A 23,303-nucleotide genomic window follows, 5' to 3' on the forward strand; every position below is an offset into this window, starting at 1 on the left:
AAAAAAAAAAAAAAAAAAAAAAAGCCCAGGCTCAAACTGCTTCACATGTGAATTTAAAGAAGGATCAATATCAATTGATTCTTTTTTTAAAGATTTAAAGAAGAATCAATATCAATTCTTCCCAAACTCTTCCAAAAATTGGAAGAGGAGCAAACACTTTTCAACTCATTCTATGAGGCCAGTATTACCTTGATGCCAAAACCAGACGAAGACATTATAAGAGACAGAAAACTAAAGACCAATATCTCTTATGAGCAGAGATGCAAAAACCTTCAACTAAATACTAAAAAATAAAGCTAGCTACATATAATAATAATCATACGCCATGACCAAATGGGATTTGCCCCAGGAATACAGGGCTGTTTTCACACCTGAAAATCAACGAGTGTAATCCCAGTCCATAATTAAATTCCATAATACAATCCATATCAAAGGAATAGAAAAACAAAACCACTTGATCGCCACAATAGATGCAGAAAAGATTCTGACAAAATCCAGCAATCTCTCCCGATTTAAAAAAACAATAAACACACTAGAAATAGAAGGAAATGCCCCTGACAAATGGCATCACAAAAAAACCCACAGCTATCATCATGCTTAATGGTGAAAGACTGCATGCTTTCCCCTCCAGTCAAGAACAAGATTAGGATTTCTGCACTTGCTACTTCTAGTCAAGATCGTAAGGGAGGTTCTATCCAGGACAATGGGGGGGGGGATGAAGGGGATAAGAAATCAAAAACATCCAGGTTGGAAAGGAAGAAGTGAAACTATCTCTATTCACAGATTACACAATCTCATATATAGAAAATCTTTAAAAATCCATTTAAAAACTATTAGAATGAATGAGTTCGTCAGGTTGCAGGATAAATCTCCAATGTTCAAAAGTCAGTTGTATTTCTATACACTGGCAATGAACATTCTGAAAATGAAATTAAGAAAACAATTCCATTTAAAGAAATTCCATTTCTTCCATTGAAAAAATACTTAGGAATACATTTTACAAAACCTACTCTGAAAACTACAAAACCTTGTTGAAAGAAATTTAAAAAGATCTAAATAAATGGAAAGACATTCCATGCTCATGGCTCAGAAGACTCAATATTGTTAAGATAGTAATACTCCCCAAATTGGTCAATAAATTCAACACAATCTCCATTAAAATCCCAACAGGTTGCTTTGTAGAAATTGGTAGGCTGATCCTAAAACTCAGGGACCCAAACAGCCAAAGCAATCTTGAAAAAGAAGACTCACACTTTGGGTGCCCAGGTGGCTCAGTTGGGTAAGCATCTGCCTTCAGCTCAGGTCATGATCCCAGGATCCTGGGATAGAGTCCCTGCATCGGGCTCCTTGCTCGGCAGGGAGCCTGTTTCTCCCTCTGCCTCTGCCTACCACTACCCCTGCTTGTGTGCTCTCTCTCTCTCGCTATCGCTCTCTCTGTGTCAAACAAATAAAATTAAAAAAAAAAAGACTCACACTTCCCAATTTTAATACTTACCACAAAGCAACAGTAATCTGAATAGTGTGGTACTAGCATAAGGATAGCCATATGTATCAACGAAATTGAGTTAAATCCAGAAATAAACCCACACACCTATAGGCAATTGATTTTTGGCAGGATTGTTGAGATCATTCAGTGTGGAGAGAACAGTCTTTTCAAACAAATGGTTTGGGGACAATTAGTTAGCCACATACATAGGAATGCAGTTGGGCCCTTACCTCATACCCTATATAAAAATTAACTCGGGGTGTCTGGGTGGCTCAGTCAGTTAAGCGTCTGCCTTCAGCTCGGGTCATGATCTCAGGGTCCTGGGATCAAGCCCCACATGTCTGGCTACCTGCTCAGCAGGGAGTCTGCTTCTCCCTCTCTACCCCCCTCTACGCCCTCCCCATGATTTCTCTCTCTCTCTCAAATAAATAAAATATTTTTAAAAAATAACTCAAAATACATGAAAGACTAACTGATAAAGCCAACATTATTAAACTTTAAGAAGAAGACATGGGGTCAAATCTTCATGACCTCGGATTTGGCCATGAATTCTTAGGTATGACACCAAAAGCAAAAGCCATTAAAAAATAATAATAAATCAGGCTGTATCAAAATTTTATACTTTTGTGCTACAAAGTAAAAGAACAACACACAGAATGGGAAAAAAACACCTCAAATCATATCAGGTAAGTGACTTGTATCGTGAACAAATAAACAACATTTACAACTCAATAATAAAGACAACTCAATTGTTTAAGTGGGGAAAGAATCGGAATAGACATTTCTCCAAAGAAGATACACAAATGACCAATAAGCACATGAAAAGATACTCGTCATCCCTAGTCATCAGGGAAATCAGAGCAAAACCACAATGAGATGTCACTGCATTTTCACGAGGATGGCTATAATCAAAAAGTCAGATAAGCAGCGACAAGGACATGGAGAAATCATAACCTTCATGCATTGCTGGTGAGGATGTAAAACCGTGCGGCTCTGTTATGGGTTGGACTGCGTCCCACTAAAAAGATATGTTGAGGTCCCAATCCCCAGGACCTAAGAACATGACCTTCTTTGGAAGTAGGCTCTTTACAGAGATAATCAAGTTAGAATGAGGTTCTTGTTGTGGGCTCTAATCTAGCATGGCTGGTGTCTTTATAAAAATCTGGACACAGAGACAGGCGGACACAGGGGGAAGATGACGCAAAAACATACAGGGAAAATACCACATGAAGACAGAGGGCTGGGGAGATGCTTCTGTAAGACAAGAAGAGCCACAGATTGCCAGCAAACCCCCAGGTGCTAGGAAGAGGCAAGGAAGGATCTCCTCCACAGCTTTCAGAGGAACGTGGCCCTGCCAACACCTTGATTTTGGACTTCCAGCCTCCAGAACTGTAAGACCACACATTTCTGTTGTTTAAAGTCACGGGCATGTGGTACTTTGTTACAGTAGACCTAGAAACCTAATATAAGCTACTTTGCAAAACAATCTAGCAGTTCCTCCAAAAGTTAAGCAGAATTAACATACGGCCCTGCGATTCCACTCCTTGGTATATGCAGTCGGCCCTTGAACAAGGGCATTAGGGACCCCAACACTCTGGATCCCCATATGACTTTTGACTCCCCCAAAACTTGACTACTAATAACCTACTGCTGGCTAGAAGCCTTACCAATAACATTAATTGAAGACAAAGTGTGCGTGTAATTCATAAGGAACAAATTCCTATGAATTCATAATTCATAAAGTCAAACTCTTTTCCAGAATGCTTGTACCATTCTATACTCCCAATGCTGGTTGCCACTTTTAAAAATCCCAACTCCCGATCATTCCCCAAACCAATTAAATCAACTCTGGGGAGAAGGACCCAGGCATCATGACTGCCCCCCAGGAATTCTAATGTATAGATAAGGTCTTTAGAGGCACTGCTGCAGTCTCAGGTGCCCTGGGGCAAGCAAATAAGCAAAAGACACATTGTATTCACCGGCACCATTTCCTTCTGCCTCCTTGATAATGGAAAGAAGAGAAGAAAAACATAGGCGAGTATCTTGCCAAGTCCACACTTTGCCCTATGTTGGTCCCCCAGATTCTCCCCACCTTTCACAAGTTAGGAGAAGGCAGGAGGAATACAAAATAATAAATATTGGCAATTTTTTGACCACTTGATCTTGAACATGGCATTAGAGTTAGGTCATCATTCTCAGTGCTCATGAGAGCCCTGCAAGATAGGTCCTGCCATCATCCCCGTGGCATGGATGAGGGAACTGGAGCTCAGAGAGGTTAAGGAACTTGCCCAAGGTCACACAACCAATTATGGACGCAGTCAGGATTTAAACGCAATACTCTGCCTCCCAAGGCCAAAGGACAACTGATGGGTCCTGGGGCCACGAGCCTCCCCCAGTCCAGCGATACCAGGTAGCTGGAGAATACTCCAAGCCTCCAACACAACTGTGAAGGAAGGTTGCAGGTGTGTTTATGAGAGAGCAGGAAAGGTGGTGTGTCATATGACTGAAAGGTGGGGTTCATTACGGGATTTCCTTTCCTTTCAAGCTTAAAGGATGGGATTTAAACCCCTTTGGTACAGGGAGGAGACCAAGTCATTGCTGGGAAAGAGCCAGAGTCTGGGAAGAGGGTAGGAGAGAGAAAAAGAGAGAAGCGGGAGATGAGTAGGAGCCTGGAGGCTGAGGCATGGGCAATTTGCCTGCCCAGCAGCTGCCTGGTACTTTCCTTTAATTCGCATCCGACCAGGAATGGAAATGAGCATTTTGCTGGAAGGTGCTGCATTTTTCAGCCGGGACTGCTATTTTAAAACAAGGGGCAAATCAGGAGTGCAAAAAAAGTTTTCAAAAATGTATTAGGGATTAGGGAAACTGTGTGGGCTACTCGGGTACTCCCTGGATCATCTTTGAGACTTTTCTGAAAATCTAAGACAACTCTAAAATTACAAGTTTCCTTTAAAATAATAGAGAAATAGATGATAGTTAGCTAGCTAGATAAAATGCACCTGGAGGTTGTGGAATCCTATAGCAGGGGAGCGAGAAGAAACACAAAGCAGAAGACAATCTGCCATGTACACACGCACCGTGCATATACTGAAATGAAAGTGGAAGACAAATCCTGGGCCACCCACTTTAATCCTCAACAGGAGAGAAACAACTGGGGACAGATAAGGACCCCATGAGACATAGGAGTGGAGACTAAGGGAGGCTTGGAACTGCTTCCTTCAAGTGATTTGGAGTGGGAAGCTGGAGGGTGGCAGTTCCATCCACTGTGGTGAGTCTCTAATGTTCAAACCAGCCCCGCTCTCTGCGTGTCTCACTCTCTTTCCTTCTCACCTGCTCCCCACCCATGGATCCCAGGGCAGTGCCAGAATCATGTAGAAAGCCACTGGCCCTTAACCAAGTTGGTCACCCTCCCCGGGCCCCAGTTTGGGATCTATAAAATGGGGCTACCATGAGCCCAGCCCACCTCACAGAACCGAGAAGGTGAATGAAGACAATTTGTGTATTACAAAGTTCTGCGTGGATACAGATGATTAAACATTCATAGCACGTCTGTTCATAATAGCCCCAAATTGTAAATAATCCAAATGGCAATCAACAGTGGGAGGGATAGGGGCGCCTGGGTGGCTCAGTCGTTAAGCGTCTGACTTTGGCTCAGGTCATGATCCCAGGGTCCTGGGATAGAGCCCCGCAATGGGCTCCCTGCTCAGCGGGAATCCTGCTTCTCCCTCTCCCTCTGCTGTTCCCCCTGCTTGTGTTCCCTCTCTCACTGTCTCTCTCTCTCTGTCAAATAAATAAATAAAATAAAATTTAAAAAAACAGTGGGATGGATAAACAAATTGTGGTTTATTCATATATTGGAATACAACGTAGCGATCAAAAAGAATGAGCCGCTGTAATATGCAAGGGCGGGTGACCCTCCCAGACAGCAAGCTGAGCAGGATAAGCCACACAAAAGTAAACAGGGGCGCCGGGGTGGCGCAGTCGGTTAAGCGTCCGACTCTTGGTTTCAGCTCAGCTCATGATCTCAGGGTTGTGGAATCGAGCCCCATGTCAGACTCTGCAATCAGCACAAAGTCTGCTTAAGACTCCCTCTCCCTTTCCTTCAGCTCCTCTCCCCTGCTCGCTTGCATTCGCTCTCTAAAATAAATAAATCATTTCCAAAAAAGAGTAAACATACTGTATGATTCAATTTATATGAAGTCAAAAAGAGGCAAAATTAATCTGTGATGGCAGAGGTAAGACTCTAGAAATTTCCTTTGGGGGATACTGACGTGGGGGAGTGCAAAAGGGCACTTCTGGGTGCTGGAAATGTTCTAGATCTTGGTCTGGTTCATAATAGGTACAAACTTATTGATGTGTGCACTTGACAAGCTGGTGAGTTATACTCCAGCTAGAAAATATAAGTGACTAAAATTATATGGAGTGTGAGTCTCTGTCAGAAGGTCTGAGGGCTTTTTGGAAGGATATTACGAAACGATTTTGCTGCTCCTTCTCTCCTGCTCTCATGCCCTCCCTCGCCCCACTCCACAGCCTCTCTCTAAATAGGAACCTCTTGTTCCTCAACATTCCTTTATTCCACTCCTTTACTCCTTGATCGGAACCCCTACTATGAGTCGGGCACTATTCTAGAAGCTGAGGGTACAACCTCACTCTCAGCCCTCCTTTGTACAATAAGCAGGTATTTTAACATCTACTCTGGGGCCCCTCCTTGACCAGCATGGAGCATTTTCTCTCAAGCACTTCCCGGTGGCAAAGAACTGGGCATAGAATATCTGAGATCCTTTCCAGTCTTCACCCATGCTTCAAGAAAGGAGAAAGGTGCCTACTATGTGCTGGTGTACATTTACTCCTGTACAACACAGGTCACATAGCTGGAAGGCAGCCTGCCTAGAGGGGTATGTCTGACTCCTACCTCTCTGCCCTTCCCACCCCTCCCACAGACCAGCTCCCCAGGAGCCAGGTCAACTTTGCCTTCTCTCTGGGCATCTGCGTAGTTGGCCTCCGAGGTGGCCCCCTGGGGATTCTTGCCTGCAAGTATTCATGTCTTTATATAGGTCCTTCCCACAGTCAATGAGGATGACCTATACAGCGAATAGGATATTGTAAACATAACAGTGTTTTCCTTCCAAGGTGAGGATATAAAGACATTGAGGCTACCACCTTGCTCTTTCTTGAATCACCTACTCTAAGGAAGCCAGCCACCATGTTGCGAGGACCCTCAAGCAGATCTATGGAGAGCGCCATGTGGCTAGAAACTAGGACCTCCTGCCAACAGCCATCACCAACTTGCTAGCTACATGAATGAGCCGCCTTGGAAGCAGCTCCTCCAGCCCCAGTCAGGCCTTCAGATAACTACAGCCCCAGCTGACATCGTCACTGACACCCCATGAGAGACCCCAGGCCAGAACCAGCCAGCCAAGCCACTCCCAAATTTCTGACCCATGGAAACTTATAAGATATTAAATGTTTGTTGCTGTTTTAAGCTACGAAATTTGGGGGTAGACTGTTACATCGTATTGCTATATGTAAATAATATAGCCCCTCCCAGATCAGATCATGCTGCAAGAACAGTCTGGAAGGTGGCATGTTAAGGTGTCCAGAACTATCCACTCACTGGCGGAGTGACCAGCACGGGCCGAATTTGAGAGGACAGGAGAGAACACATATGCGCAAGAAATCCCCAGTATGTGGGAGAAGAGCTGTGAAATAAGAAATCATGCAAAGCAGAAATCTTGGCACCTTTTCCCTAGAAATTTCTCACACACTCCATCTATCTCAGTAAATGGAACCACGTGCACCCAGTGACTCTGGCCAAAAACCTGGGAGTCATCCTTGAGCCCATTCTCTCTAACACACCCAAAATTTCATTGATCAGCCAAGCTCTGGGCTCTACCCCAGAATGTATCCCAGACCTGGCCCCTTCTCACTGCCTTTCCTGCAAGCACCGTGGACTAAACCACCAGCCTCCTTCATCCCAGCAACATCAGCAGCCTGTTGGCCCATCTCCCTAGCCTACCCTTGTGCCTGTTCAAGGCCAGAGTAGACTTCTCAAAACAGAGATCAGATCATGTCCCACATGCTTAAAACGCTCCAAGGCTCACTATTCTCTAGTGACATGGCCTTCTTTCAAGCATTTGAAAAGCTCATCTCACCTCAGGGCCTTTGCACTTGCTCTTCCATCTTCCAAATCATCACGTAACATCAACATTTGGGTCTCACCTCACGCAATACTTCCTCTGAGAAGTTTTCCTGGGCCATGTTAGCCCAATCACTCTCTAACCCACTGCTTTAGCTCATTTCCTTCATAGCATGTTTACCTATTTATTGTCTGTCTCCCCCACAAGAATGTCAAACCCATGAGGGCAAACACCTTATCTGTCTTGTTTACCTAGAACACTATCTGGCCCTTGGGAAGAGCTCAAGAAGCATTTGTGTAATGAGCTCTGTCTAGAGGAGAGGGAATGGATGAGATGACCTCCAAGTTGATCTAGTTATAAAATCCAGAGGACAGAGTTCTGCTGTGTGCTCTGGGGCTCACATCGCCCTTCCCAGCAGGAGGAAAAGGCAGGGCGGTAGTAAGAGCTGTGGTTTTAGGGGAAAGACTTGCCAGCTGGGTGGAGCTCACACCACCAGTGGGTCCCATTTCCTATAGAGGAAAATCCTCTAAAAAGCTCCTTCTGTCTGTCTGGCCGTGCCCTGCCAGTCCACCTCTACCCTCTGGGCTGTCCTCCGGGACTAGGCAGAGCAGGATTTTGCCACAGCCTGGTGGATTCTGAGCCCCCAGCATTTTCAAGAATTGCCAAGCAGGCTATGCCCCCAGAAGTCACCTTTGGCGTCCCTCTGTCATCCTACAGGAGGCTGCTGTATAATAAGAAACCCTCTTTGGTCACTCCTCCAGACCTCTCTCAGCCCCCACTCAGCCAGACTCAGACCCTTCACTGCCAGTATGTTCATCCCCTTATCCTCTCTGAAGGCATCTGCTGCTGCAGGAGATGGAAAGCAAAGGGGGAGGGCAGGGAAGGATATATGAACTTCAGCAAGATGGGATATTTAGAAGGAAGCACAAAGGCCCAGGGACAAAGACGGATGAGGAAGTACACTGTGAGACCTTGGGAAAGTCATTCACCTTTTGGGTGACTCAGTTTCCTTATTCGTACAACAACAAGATCTTTCAGCCTGTTTCATGCTGTGATGGAATTAAAAGCATAAAATCAGATAATGCACTGAAGCGCTTTCTAAGCCTGAAGCGCTGTACAAACATTGTTATTAAGAGAAGCAGGTGCAGAAAGGAAGGGAGTAGACGGGAGGAGTGAGAAAACGCAGTCTCTGGGGTTAAGGGTGGAGAAGCTCTGCTCTGGATGAAGAGAACAAGGAGGGAGATGGAGGGAGAAGCAGAAACTCACTGCCCCCCCCCAACTGAAGGAGACAAGTCTGGGAGAGCCAGAAAAGCAGAAGGCGATGGGAGGGGCAGCAGCTCTCCAGGAGTGCCCATTGTAAGCCAGGCCCTTTGCACATCTTCTAGGAGGGCACCCCTACGTGGAGTTTACCGATGGGGAGATGCCCCCAGCAAGGCCGTGTACTTTGCTTGAGCAAGGTCACCAGGGAGCAAGTGGACTCCCTCCCAGATCTGTCCGCTCTGTGAGCATCCTTCAGAATAACACTAGGCTCTTGGAACCACCAATCGATCATAATCAGTTGCTACATTTTTGAGCACCTACCTTATGTCAGGCACTGTATTGGGCACTTTCACCCACATTATCCCATCTTATCCTCATAATAACCTTTTCTTATTCCCATCACCTTGAGGATGAAACAGAAGCTCAGAGAGGTTATGTGACTTGCCCAAGGTCACTCAGCAAATGAAGACGCAGAGCACGAAATGCACCAGATACTGGGCCTCCAGTGCTCAGTGCATCCTTTTGAAACTTCCTCCCTCCTCCTTCCATTCACTGAACTCCTTCCTGAAAGATCAGGAACAGCAAAGGTGGGGTGAGAGGGCAGGGAGAAGGTGAGCCATCACGGGGTGGGGGGGGTGCAGACTGACAGGTAAGGCAGGGCATTTCCACCTCCAGGGAGCTGAGCCCATCTGACAGAGCAGCTTCCCTACCAAATAAGCCATCATAATCCATTACTCCAAGAAGCCGACTCCTGACCCAGCACTCCTCTGCCCAGGCCTGAGACCACGCAACAGGGCTCCAGCCAGCCTGGCCAACCAGGACCCAGCAGCCCCTCTGGCCTTCCTGCCTCAGTTTTCCTCTCTCACCAAGACCAGCCCTGAAACACTGATGGGGAAACTGAGGACCAAAGTTCCACCTGGCCAATAAAGAGAGCGGGATGGCTACGCAGGAGGTTCCATGCCCAGAGGAACTCTGACCTCCGACCTCAGCCCCACTTCCCCACCTATCCCATTTTCCCGCCCTCGGGCTTCTTTGGCTGGGCCCCCATCCCGAGATTTTCCAGGCTGCCCGAACTGGGCCAACCAGGGCTCTGCGCGGCCCACGGGAGAACCGAATTGCAGCCCCCTCCTCCTCCATTCCCCCAACCAGCACCCCTCCCCAACTAGGGGAAATACCTTCAGAGACCCCTCCCTCGGAGCTCCGTCCCCGCCAGCCACTTTCAGGAGCTGCCCAGACCCCGAACCCTGGCCCCCGCCCCCGGCCCTCGCCTTCACCTTGACCCGAGCCCGCTCTCGGCCCCAAGCTTTGCATAAACAAAGAGCGGGGCAGGGGACAACCCGGGCACCGCCCCCGGCCCCTTGGCGCCCACAGCTCCCGGCCCGGACCGAGCCAGTCCCGTCCCCGAGCCCACCGCGGAGCCAGCCGGCCCGCCGCCCCTTACCTTGGCCTGGCATTTCCGATGACAGGAGAAGCTGCAGACTGCGAGAGGGCGAGACACAGAAAGAAAGTTTAGCCGCGAGGTATGAAATGGAAACTCGGGCGAAATCTCCTCCCACCCCCGCCCGCACTCGGCGCTCGGGAGGGAAGGAGGGAAGGAGGAACGGAGGGAGGAGGGGGCAAAGGGGGGCGGCTGCCGCAGCTCCCCGGGGCCTGCGGGGCGGGAACGCCCGGGACTGCGGACCAGCGGGTCGGGGAGGCGCCGAACCCCCATCGCCAGAGCCCCTGGGGCGGACGCGGGAAGGTGGGAGGGACATGGGGAGGGGCGGGGGGACCGACTCCCCCGCTGGATCCTTGCCAGGGGCAGAGGTGGCCGGGACCCAGGCCCCGTGGCAGCCGCGCTGAGAAATAGGGGGGCCCTTCTCCCCTTACATACACACCAGGCAGGCAAGCAGCCGGCACCCCAGGAACGATGATCACGCTCACTCTCCCCCCAAGACGGACACACAGACCCGATTTACCGTCCGGGAGAGGACAAGTGCACACACACACGCACACACAGTCACCTATAACCTCTATCCCCATACACTCGTCCAGACATGCACACATACACACATATATACACACACAGCCTGACACACACTCACACTCATGCCCAAGGGAAACCTCTGACTCCGGGGCCCCAACACACACACTTTCACAGGACACCCTCAGAGAACAGCCTGACACAGTTGGTGGACACGGACACACGGATAGATGCTGACACAGGCTCACGAACTGCATCACTTGAAACACACACACACACACACACACACACACACACACACTGCCCTCCCACTACCAGAAGCTGGAATCAAATTTCCTATGGGGTTCCTTCAGTCTGGAATGTCCCAGCCCTGCCTGCCCCACCCCCAGGGCCCTCCACCGTGGGGTTTGGTGATCCCCTCCCACCAGGTCCCACAGATGGGGTGAGGGGTCTACTGAGCCGAGCTTCTGCACTGACTTGACCTTGTTAGCTGCTGAGACAGGTGGGTTAGGGGCACTGGTTAGAGAACAGTGGTCAGGGAGGCAGGGGAGAGCTGTCCCAACCCCAAATCCCTCGTAGCCACAGCCCTGGGCCATAGCCAGCTGCCCTGGCCTCTTGGATCTACAGTTTGTCCAACCCCTTTCTGGCTTTGAGCCAACCTGATTCTCGGCAGAAAGCTAAAGGGGAGACTGAGGCACAGAGGAAGGCCCAGAGCTGCCAAAACAGGTCTCTCCATACAAGGCTTCTGATTGGTCTGTAGGAGTGGAAGTCTGGGATGTGGCCTTGGCCATCGGCCCTGCCTGGGACCTTGTTCTCCCAGAACCTAGTCCTGGCCCCAGCTCAGGCCTGTGACTCAGCTGGTGCTGAGCAAGGCTTTCCTGACCCCATCAGCCACCCAGGCCAGCCCAGGGACTTCTCCACCCCTGGCCACACCAAGGACATACCCACCCCTGGCCACCCAAGTCAAGTCATGCCCATCTGTCTAGCCTTTCTGCTGCTCTCTCGCCCCACCCCCTCAACTACTCCAGGATGGCAACTCCCCTCCAGACACCCCGGCCCCACCCCCATGCCTTCTTTCCTGGCCTTGGAATGTGGAATTGAGAAAGCCTTAGGCCATGTGGCCTGAGCTTGGAAGGCCCTTCCAGCCAGGCAGGCGCCCCACTGGGCCACTACCTCCAAAAAGAAGGACCTTTCCCCTTGCTCTGCTAATCAAATCCCAGGCCTTCGGGAATAAATCCTGGGCCCCTCCTCTGGAGGCCTCCCTCGCTGTTCCCTACTTCCTCGCTGGTATCACCACACAGAGCACATTTCCCCCACCACCTTGGTCCCTACAGCTGTGGGCTCCTTCAAAGGGAGGACCTGTCTCTCCCTCCCTCTCTCTCTCTCTCTTTCTCTCACTATGCAATACCTGGTACACAGTAGAAGCTTAATAAATGATTGAGAAGTTGGACCTGACTGAAGATCTCCCCTGGAGTTTGTGTGTACCCCCATTTAATCATTCCCACTCCACTCTCAACCTTTCCCTGAGCCATACCCTGCCTCCAACATTTCATAATCCATCAAAAAAGGCATTCCCTAAGTGTCCACTCTGGGCCTCCTAACCCCAGTCAAGATACCAACAGCACAAGGATAGCCAGGACTCCATCCTCTTCAAGTATCATACTGCATACTGCTGACAGTTCACAGAATGCACCAAATCCTTTCCTACCCCAGGACCTTTGCACTTGCTGTTCTGGCTGCATGGAACATTCTCCCTCACCCTAGCTGTCCATTGCTCACCAAGCCAAATCCTTCTTCTACTTGTAGAATCCACTGTAAGCCATCTATCTCCTCAAAGAAGCTTTTCCTGACCACCCAAATGACATTAAACACCTCCAATATTCTTTCTCAGCAGCACCCTGATAATTTCCTTCTTAACACAGTTCATAGTCTGACAAATCAACGTGAATAATTCCTGCTCACTTATGAATAGTATATCTCCGTACACTAGACCCACGAGGGCAGGGAGCATGCCTGTCCCGTTCACACCAAGTCCCCAGCAGCTAGAACAGTTTCTGATCCAGGCCCCCCACACCAAACAGCAGCTTTGTGCAAAGTAGAAAATATGTTACCCTCTGGGCAGACCAGCCCCTTGGACACACAGATGAATACAGCGTCTTTGTGGAAATGGCGAGAAGGTGCCCTTACTCCAGGCGGACCCAACTCTGTACCTGGGTGCATGGTTTGGAGAGCAAAGCGTGGCTGCTTCTGGAGCTCTCTCGGGTAGGCGCCCTTGGCAGTGAACGGCCTGCATGACCATACAGGGCGGCCCTGCCTGTCACACAGTGGGCAGACACTCAACAAATGTTCTTGGGCAGAGGGCAGATGGAGAGACCGTCGGGCAACGGCAGTACAGTGAGCGGAGGGCTCCATGCGCGCTGGAATGCAGAGCGTGCCCTTGAGAGCTCTCCAGCAGGAGCAAACGAGACCTTCCCCAGCCTCCGGCCCAGAAGACAAAAGCTCGGCAAACTCCACTCAAGTGGCAGGTTCCCAGCAGCTCTGCTGGTGGATTTTTTAGACCTTAGGAGCACCTGTACCCATCCCCAGGGAGGCCCTCCAGGAACAGTGCCCTCACAGTAGGCCCCCCTTCTCCAGTCTTCCAGGGGGCAGTATCTCCTACTCTAACTGGCAGGTCCCCTACAGTCATGCGCACCTTGGCCGTGCCACTCTGCTGGCTTCCCACTTCCCAGATGCATATGGCACATTCAACTGTGCTCCAGAAAGGGAAACTGCAGCAGCCAGTGTTTCCTGCCTCCTGGATGCACACCCTCCCATAACCCTCTCCCACGGTGACTAGGGCTGGCTTCTGTACCCCACTGAGTATTGTAGAAATGCTGGCGTGTGACTCCTGAGGCTCGGTCATCAAAAGCATCGTGGCTTCAGCCCCGGTCTCTTGGATCACCAGCTCTGGGGGAAGCCAGTCACCACATCGTGAGGATACCCAGGCGGCGCTACAGAAAGGGCCATGTGATGAACAGCTGAGGCCCCCCCGCCACCAGCCAGTCCAAACGTGGCAGATGCATGACCAAACCACCTTGCAAGTGGATCCTCCGGTCCCTGTCAGGCCCTCAGATGACTACGACCCCAGCTGACGACTACAACTCAAGAGAGACCCAGGGTCCAAACCACCCAGTGAAGCCACACGTGAAACCCTGACCCTCAGAAACACTGTGAGATCATAATTTCATATCTGTTGCAAATTGCTAAGTTTGGGGACAAATTTGTTATGTAGCTACAGGTAACCAACACAGAAACCAGAGCCCAGGATCCCTCAGAAAGCAAGAGGCTAAAGGCTGATGCTGGACACTGAAGCCAGAGGCCATCTCCTTGCTCCTTCCTTGCTCCCTGTGTATAGGCATGCTTATTTCTGGAATTCCTTCTTCCCTTTCCTTCCCCTACCAAGCAATTAGTCATCGTGTCCCAGAAAGTAATTCCAAAGAGGCTGTCAAATACGCCCCCCTTCCTGCCAGGCCCCCCACTACTGCACCAGTTCAGACCAATTATCCTTCCCTGGACCCTGTCTCCCCTCCAGGCTTGGCCCCCCGCTTTAATCCATAGAACCACAGACCATTCTCAAGTGCAAACTGATCACATTACACTCCTGCTTAGAACTGTCTTGTCCAGCTCCTCAGCACACTTATAAGGCCCTGCATGCCCTGGTCTTGCCTCTACCTCCAGCCACTGCCGCAAGAGAGATCTGCCACACTGACTCCCGAAAAGGGCATTAAATCTAGTACGTCTGAAATGGTGAACTCATATACATCCTCCAAGGTCCATTTCAAAATGTCCCTCCCCGGAAAATCAGGCATTCAAAGATGATCACTCCCCTTCCTGTGCTCCCAGTGAGGTCCTGCTCAAGCTGGCAGCTTTGCATCCTGCCCCTTCTCCTAGCACAAGGGCTGACTTACAGATGGGGCTCAACAAATGTGCTGTAAATTTAAAACTGGAAGAATTCTTCCCAGCCTCAACCGCTGGGACTGAGGCTAATGTTCTGGGGCAATGGAGCAGCCATAAGAGAGGGTGGGTGAGCCCCACTTTTCAGCTCCAGCCCCTGCTGGGAGAGGGCCAATGTGGACCACAGTCAGTGCTTTCTGAGTGCCTCAGTACAAACACCACCTATGATCCAGCCTGGTCCACTTCTTCATCTACCCGCTTACCCACCTGGCTGCGTGGAGACTGGCCCTAAGCTCAGATGTCGGTCATGCTCTGTGATCTGGGACCAGTTACGCAGCCACTCGGAGCCTCCATTTCCTCATATAAAATGGGGGCAATAGTAGCATCTCCTTCCCAGGGCTGTTGTGAGAATTGACTGACTTCATGTCTGCGGCTGGCCCCGAGTATGCTCTGTATGAGGTTGTATCGGTATCAGCGTCATCGGATTCTGTATTGCTGCTATTATACCAGAGACGCTGCTCTAGACCTGAGTGCCATCAGACAGCTGTGTGACCTGAAGTAAGTCGTTCCCACTCTCTGGTCCCCACTATGCCCTGCTGACTCACTCATTTGCCTGCATCAGTCCTGAAAGCCCCTGCATCACTGAGCCCCAGAACAGATGGTCCTCAAGCCCTCTTCCAGCTGTGAGAGCCTGTGGTGCCCCACTGGTCTCACCACCTGACTCTTCCTCACTCCAACGAAGAAAGGGGAGAAGCCCGGGTTCCAACCCTGAGTGCATCCCAGACACTGTGGAGGAAACACCCAGCCTGCGGTTGACAGGGATGCCCACTCTGCAAGGTTTCACTCCTCCTTGTGGGGGAACCAGGGCAGGAAAACGTCAGCCTTCCCGTCCTGCTGTGCTTTGTACTTGAGAAGTCCCCAGACATGCAACTTGGGGTCCACCCCACCTGAGCAGACCGTGGCCTCCCCCAGTTCCCACAGAAGCCAGTGGCCTCATAAGCCAGTGACCCCACAAGATGAAGCCCCCTGGGGAGGGACCCTGTCAAACCAAAGCTCCATGGATCCCCAGGAGCCTCATCTCTGCCCATGGGTGTCGACACGGCCTCCCACCCAGCAGGCCCCAGCTGGTGGTGGAGCAGAGAGCCCCATAGTGTGGAGGGTCCACAGGTCACCTGCTGGGTTAGACAACTGCACCCCCAGCCCCAGCCCTGAGCTAGCTCCCGCCTCACTGGGCTGCTGGTACTCTGTCCTGAGGTGGCTTCCTGCCTCCCGGGAACACAGGAAGCCAACATTGTTGGGATCTAAATGGCCTTTTCCTCCTGGCCTCAGCTCGGAAAATGAGCACATAGCCTCGGTGTGCACCTGACCCCAGCAGGAACAGCCCACATGCCCAGTAGGCCTCAGCTCCTTTCCCCAGCTGGCAGAGAGACTGGCCCAGCCATCCACCTGCCCGCATGGCCTCACAGCCCTTCCCTGCCCTGCTTATCTTCACGGCCTGGACTGGAGGTGTGTGATGGTTTATATTATGTGTCAGCTCGGGTAGGCTATCTATCATACCCAGGTAGTTGTTCATCATTATTCTAGATGTTTCCGTGAAGGGTTTTTTTTTTTAATAAGATTAACATTTAAATCAGGAGACCTTAAGTATAGCACATTAACTTCCAGAATGTGGGTGGGCCGTGTCCAATCAGTTGAAGGCCTGATCTCTCCAAGCAAGAAGGGACTCTGCCAGCAGACTAGTTTTGAAGTTGAACTGCAACTCTTCCCTGGGTCTCCACCCTGACAACAGATTGTGGACTTGCCAAGCCTCTATAATTGCATGAGCCAATTCCTTAAAATAAATTATTTATCTATCCATCCATCGACTACCTACCTATCTACCTACTTACTACCCAACCATACATACATCCTGTTGGTTCTGTTTCTCTGGGGTACCTCAAGTAATACAAGGTATCTCAGGGGATGGCCAGGGGTTGTGGGCACCATGTGGCTCTGAAGTTCAAGCAAGAGGAAACCTTCTAGATGTTCTCATCCAGTGGTTTTCAAACTTTCATGCAGATGGACTCTTACGCGGAACCTCAGTGATCTTGGGTTATATTTACTAAATGCTTGTTCTGAGCATTTATGTGTACATATTATGTCATTTAATCCCCCAAAGTAACCTGAGGACGGAGAAGTGCTATGTGTCTCATTTTAAAGGAGAGGTGACTGAGGCTCGGACAGGTGACATAATCTGCTCAAGTTCTTACTAGTAAGAGGCAGAGCTGGGATATGAATCCAGGATGCCCGGGCTAAGTGCAAGACCACCATCCATCCTGCCACCTGATATATTTAACTCCTAAAGCCAGAGCTGTTCTGATTAAAGTGGGTAGGGGTTCCAAGGGCCCCAACCCCCCAAGGCATCTCCCTTGGGTTTTCCCTTTTTCTTACCTTCTCAGGCCCCTAAAACACCTCCAAAAAAACCCCACAGTTCCTTTCGATGACAGTTTAGAGCCTCTGATCTAGTCCAATCCATCCTTTAGGGAAACGGGAAAGCCAGGCCCAGAGAGGTTAAGTTTCTCACCCAAGCTCACACAGCCAGACCATGGCAAAGCCAGAACTAGAACTCGGGGTCTTCCCACCCTACCAGTCTGCCTCCAACGATTCCAAAGAGGTCCTCAGACAGAGGGTAGAAGCTGGGATCCCCAGTAAAGAAACAGAGGACAAAGAGCTCCCTGAAACAAGTTTCCCCAAATCCCACCAGTAAGGGCTTCTGGGTAGGTTTGTCCCACTGAGAGCCTAATTCTCTTTCCCAAGTGCATCCCACTCTGGGGAAACTGCCGGTGGAGTCCCCTACCTTCCAGTCTGATCAGAGGCATTGAGAAGGGAAGTAGTCTAAGCCTAGCCCCCAAATCCAGGCCCAGATGGCAGCCCTTGGGCTCTTGGGATGGCATTCTGGCCTCTTCCCTTGGGTTTCAGCCTAGCAGAAGGCTAGGGCCCTAGAGTCCCTAGAGCACCACCCCACGAATCTGCGGGAAACCCACTGTTTGAACAGAGGAGCTCCTACACATCCCTCAAGACCCAGCCTACCTATACCTTCCCTGGTGAAACCCGACAGGAAAATCTCTGCTAAGTCAGAGATGACCTTTCACACACACCTCCGGGTCAGCTTTGCCACCATGTTGTGTGATCATCTGATGGCATGTCTGTCTTCCCCAGTCAGGGGCTGGGTCTTGGCACCAGGACCTGGCACCGCATCCAGCCCAGAGGGGGCTCGGTTCACGACCATCAGAGGTATGCACGTGTGTATGCAGGAGGTGAAGTGGCCACCTCCACTGGGAGAGTTATCAAGCCTTTACTGACTCCAACAAGGGAGTTTTCCAGAAACTACCCCCCATCCCACCGCCATCTGGGTCTCAGTGAGCATTCTTGGTCTAATCCCTTCCCTGTAGTTGAGGAAACTGAGTCCTGAGCGGTGGCATGACTTATCTGAGGTCACACAGCCTATGGGTGGCAGGGCCAGAGATAGAACCCGGACCCTTAACAAAGGCCCGGGGCCTCCTCTCCCCCCATCGTCTCATCCGTCCGTCTCCCCCACACGGAGCCTTAGCCCTTAATGCTGGTGTTCGTGTTCCAGACACACACAGAACATCCACTTTCCTCATGGTCACCAGCCCCCCAGGGACGCAGGACAGGGTTTATTATTAACCCCATGGTACGCAGGAGGAGACAGCTCAGCGAAGGAGAGACTGACAGCCATCTCACGGTGACCTCTTGGCCTGTTTATCAGTCACACGTACGCCCGAATGTCCCTCCACCTTAGTTCTTTGCGTGGTCCATCTCTGAGGCTCCCAGACCAGACCCTGGGCTCCTTGACTCTTCTCCCCTCCCCCGCCTCCCACCTCACCCCCTTCAGCCATATTACGTGAAACAGTAAAACGCAGGAAAGCAGGGAGCAGAAGTGTCCGAGCTATAGAGCAGGACAGCTGGAGGGAGGTGACAAGTGCCCCAGTTTCTCTAGATCTAGGAAAGTGTCCTCACCGCCCCTGCCTGCAGGAGTTCCCTCAGCACTGCAAGCCCCGTGGAGACTGAATTCACAGCCTTGATGTTCCATACACCCTGCACCCCCAGCACCCCAGCCACAAATCCAGAAGGTAAGCATGCTGGAAGCCCAGACTGGAAGCCCAGAAAAGGAAACAGAGAGCATAGCAAACCCTGGGCTTGGCGAACAAAACATGACAGGATTTTAGTGCACAATCACGCCCTTTGCCAGGGAGCAACCTGTACAACCATACCTGGTGGCCCTTCATGGATGGATAGATTGATGGTTGGATGGATGGATGGATGGATGGATGGATGGATGGATGGATAGATGGATGGATGGACAGATGGACGGATGGGTGGATGGATGCGTGGATGGATGGACGGATGGGTAGATGGGTGGATGGACTGATGTATGGATGGATAGATGGATGGATGGATGGACGGATGGACGGATGGATAGATTGATGGTTAGATAAGGGAGTCTCTCCATCTCATGCCACCTCCTGGTTCCGAAGCACAGAGAGTTGTCTCACTGCTGCATCTCCCACCAGTAAGCCCAGTGGCCCCAACCCTGACCTTTGGCCTGGTAACCCCGACTCTCTTGCTCAGAATGCACCATAGCCTGTATAGCTGGGAGTCTTCAATCCTCCCTTGCTGGCCCCCTCTCCCCCTGGCCCCAGGCCTTCCATGGTCCAGTCCTGACACCTGGTGGTGCCTTTGGACTTCAGTTCTGGCTTTCTTCCCACTTCTCAATAACTCATTCAGAGCTGCCAAACCAGACCGGCAGCCCACTGGCCCCCTGCCCTCCACTCTGGTTCACACTGGCAGGGCCAGGCTCCGAACCAGGTAAAACCCGCGTCTCACCTTGGGAGCCTTCTATTCCCACGGGGTCACATCCCCTCCTCAACCCAGGCCCTCAAGCCAGGTCAGCTGGGGAACCTAGGACCACAGACCATCAGAGAACATGCAGCCACAGATGTGCCCAAGGTCACACAGTGACTTGGACTTCCTTCAACTCCACCCCTGTGCTGCCTCCTGTCAGAGCAGCACTGGCAGTCACTGGGGTGAAGGGAAGGCACACTGGGGAAGGAAGGAAGGAACTGGGGGAAGCTCAAGGGCTAACTTCAGCAGGTTCAAGGGGCGGGGTCAGGTGGGGGCGGTGACGCAAGCAAAATGCAAAACCCCGCCCCCAGCAATTCGGGCCTGACTCATCCCAGCTCCCACCCTGACCCACCACCCGTCCCAGCCAGACTTCCTGGGAGGAGGGTGACACCATGCGGCGCATTTGGGTACTGCAGAAGTCCCTGTTGGCCCCCTAAACTCCATTTGGGTATCCCAGCTCTTCAGTAAAGGACCATTCACCTCTCCCCTTTGCCCAGGGCAGGACGTGCCGAGAATGTCCTCCACATACACATTCACATATGCTCACACGCTCCCATCCACGCACTCCCCACTCCATCATGCTGCCGAAACTCCTTGTCTAGGAAGACTTCCCTCCCCCAAAGACCACAGCCCTTGACAAGCCCACGGGGACCCAGCCAGCTGTGTGCCGTGGCAAGCATCTTAACGACTCTGAGCCTCAGTTTCCTCCTCTGTAAGGGGAAAGTGACACAGGAACACCCCCCCCCCCATGCTGTGAGATCTGCAGGAGAGCCGTGTGAGCTCTTTGATAGGAAATGCTTTAATAATTACTTCTTAGGCTCTGAGGCCACTTCCCAACCCCACTGAGACTTCTGGGCAGGGGGCGAGGGGAGGAGAGGAAAGTCCACATGAGTAAACGCCCAGGGCAAGAAAGAGCCTGGCCCCTTTGGCACGTGTGACATGCCTGGCCTATGCAAGAGCTGAGCCGGGAGCAGCTGGCCTGAGTATGGACTTGGGGGAGAGGGGTAGATGGGCCAGAGAGCTGGCAAGGGGTGGATGCCGCTGGGCCTCACAGCCACAGGAAGGAGGCAGTGCTCTGTCTTGAGGGCAGGGGGTCTCCCAAGGCTGTACCCAGGGAACGGACAGAACCAGGTCTGCATGGAGTCTGGCTGGGAGCTGGTGAGGACGCTGGATTGGAGAAGGTGGTTTGGCAAAGGAGCTGCAGTCAGCCCTCCAGCTGGGAGGTGCCGGCAGCCGGAATTGGTTGTGGAGAAGCTCAGTGACTCAGACTATATTGGGGGGCCCTGGCGATTGATGGGAGGTTGGGCGGGGGAGGAGAGGAAAGCATCTGGTGGGGCAGCTGGGTGGGGGGATGATGTCAGCCACCGGGATTAGGTGCAGGGGCCTCCTGCTGATTCTACCGTGTGATCTGGGGCAAAACACTGACTTCTCTGGCAACAGGGACAGCCAAACCCCAGGCCGGGTCAGAAGCGCACGAGAACAGTGATTGAAAAAGCCCAGCAGCCAACAGGCCCTTCCTCTAGTCTGACCCGGGGCCTCTTAAACTTACCCCTAAATTTGGTGTCTTTCCCAGTGCCAGTCACACGCCACCCACACACCTTCCGCATGCCCTCCACGTGCCAATCACAGGACCTCCAGGTGTCATCCACGTGACCGCCACGCAGCACCCACACACCTTCTACATGCCATCCACGTGCCAACTACCTGACATCCACGGGCCAGCCACACCCCACTCCCACACCCTCCACATGCCATCCACACACTCAGTACACGCCAACCACACGCCAGCCACACCCCACTGGCCATACACCTTGCTCATGCCATCTGCATGCTTTGTTCATATCATCCACACAAAAGCTACATGCCATCCCCATGCCACCCGCCATCCACCATGTACCACCCATACACACCCACAAGCTTGCCACCTGGTGTGCTCAGCATCGCCCCCCAATGTGAGAACCCGGCACCAGGCCAGGACCCCAAGGACATCCGCCCAGGTCCCAGGCCACCTCATTCCCACTACAATGCACTCCCCGCCCCCCGTAGCCTGACCAGCTACTCACCTTTGCAGGTGCAACCCTCCCGGGTGATGACCTGACGGCAGATACCACAGGGCTTCACCTTCTTGAAGGTCTTCACCTTGAAGTGGTGAGTCTTGGGGGCCTCCAGGTCCTCTGGCTGTGGGGGGAGGGGCACAGTGATCAGGCCTGGGCAGAAGGCTAGGAAAGGAGCCGGGGAACTTGGGGAGAAGTGGGCCAGGGCTGGGGAAAACAAGAGGTGACAGCCCCTTCAGGTGTGACAGTCCTGAGCCCATTTCTGGGAGGAGGTGCCCCAGGAAAGAGAGCTGAGTGTGACCCAGACTCCCGCACCTAGCTGGGTCAGCATACTGGGACACTGATTTTAAATGGCTTCCTCGATACAATTTTCTACACATACACCGTGTCTCCACACCCCAGAAGGCTCTCTTGTGGCCATCCAGGCAAGATGCCCCTAAGATAAACACTATTGTGACTTCTCTTTTTTTTAAGATTTTATGTATGTATGTATGTATTTATTTATTTACGGGGGGCAGAGGGGGAGAGAGAGAGAGAGAATCTCAAGCAGACTCTGTGCTGAGCACGGAGCTCGACAAGGGGTTCAGTCTCATGGCTCTGAGATGACCTGGGCCGAAATCAAGAGCCAGACATGGGGCACCTGGGTGGCTCAGTTGGTTAAGCAGCTGCCTTCGGCTCAAGTCATGATCCCAGGGCCCTGGGGTCAAGCCCCACATCAGGCTCTCTGCTCAGTGGGGAGTCTGCTTCTCCCTTTCTCTCTCTCTCTTCTCTCTCTCAATTAAATAAAATCTCTTTAAAAAAAAAAAAAAGAGTCGCATGCTTCACCAACTGAGCCACTCAGGCACCCCAACACTATTGTGACTTCTATCACCAAAGATTCGTCTTGCCGGAGTTTGCCACTTCACGGCGTGGTCCGTTCCCCTGTGTCTGGCTTCTGTGGCTTGGGTGAGTCTGTGGGATTCATCCACACAGCCACCAGAGCAGCCACGCTTCCTTGTCACTGCTGTGTGGCAGCCCCTGTGTGAAAGTGGCTGCTCCCTTTATCCGTTCTACTGCTGACGTCCTTAGCCTCCTTACATCCCTGGAATGCCACGTTCCCCCATTCTCTCTCACCCCCTCACTACCACCCCCAGCCCCAGCCCAGAAGCCTTCTGCCATCTTTATTTTTATCTGTGCTTCTTTGCATGATGAAAGTATTGCTCTGTTAAATCTCCTTTTTAAATCTACCCCACCACACACATGAGATAGGAGGCAGGCGGGCAGTCCAAGTCTTCTCTGGGTCCGACCAGCCGTGAGCCCCTGGCTCAGTCACTGCCCACCACTACCACAGCCTCAGTTTCCCACTCTGGACAGCGTGAGGTTGGGCACACACCCTCAAGCCCCAACAGTCTGTCCTTTGTAACCACATACAGGAACGCACTCTAAGCCACAAAGCCCTGCACTCACATGGCTTAGGACACCCTCCTTCCATCTGCAGCCCTCAGCCCAGGCACAGACTGGGGGAGCTCCCTGCTCAGAGGACACCCCCAGGAAGCCATCCCTGCTCGCAGGCACCAGGCCTCTCC

General features: G+C 51.7%; 1 protein-coding gene across 1 annotated transcript in view; it reads right to left on the minus strand.

Annotated features, from left to right (window-relative positions):
• Positions 1–23,303, minus strand: part of TNS1 (tensin 1) — a 192,203-nt gene that overhangs the window by 150,816 nt on the left and 18,084 nt on the right. The window contains exons 2-3 of the mRNA XM_034642527.1: positions 21,748–21,862; positions 10,325–10,362 (exon numbers count right to left, since the gene is read on the minus strand). Coding sequence (XP_034498418.1) covers positions 10,325–10,362; positions 21,748–21,862 — 153 coding nt within the window. The remainder of the gene's footprint in view (positions 1–10,324; positions 10,363–21,747; positions 21,863–23,303) is intronic.

Source organism: Ailuropoda melanoleuca, chromosome 2, assembly GCF_002007445.2.
Source record: "Ailuropoda melanoleuca isolate Jingjing chromosome 2, ASM200744v2, whole genome shotgun sequence".
Classification (NCBI taxonomy): domain Eukaryota; kingdom Metazoa; phylum Chordata; class Mammalia; order Carnivora; family Ursidae; genus Ailuropoda; species Ailuropoda melanoleuca.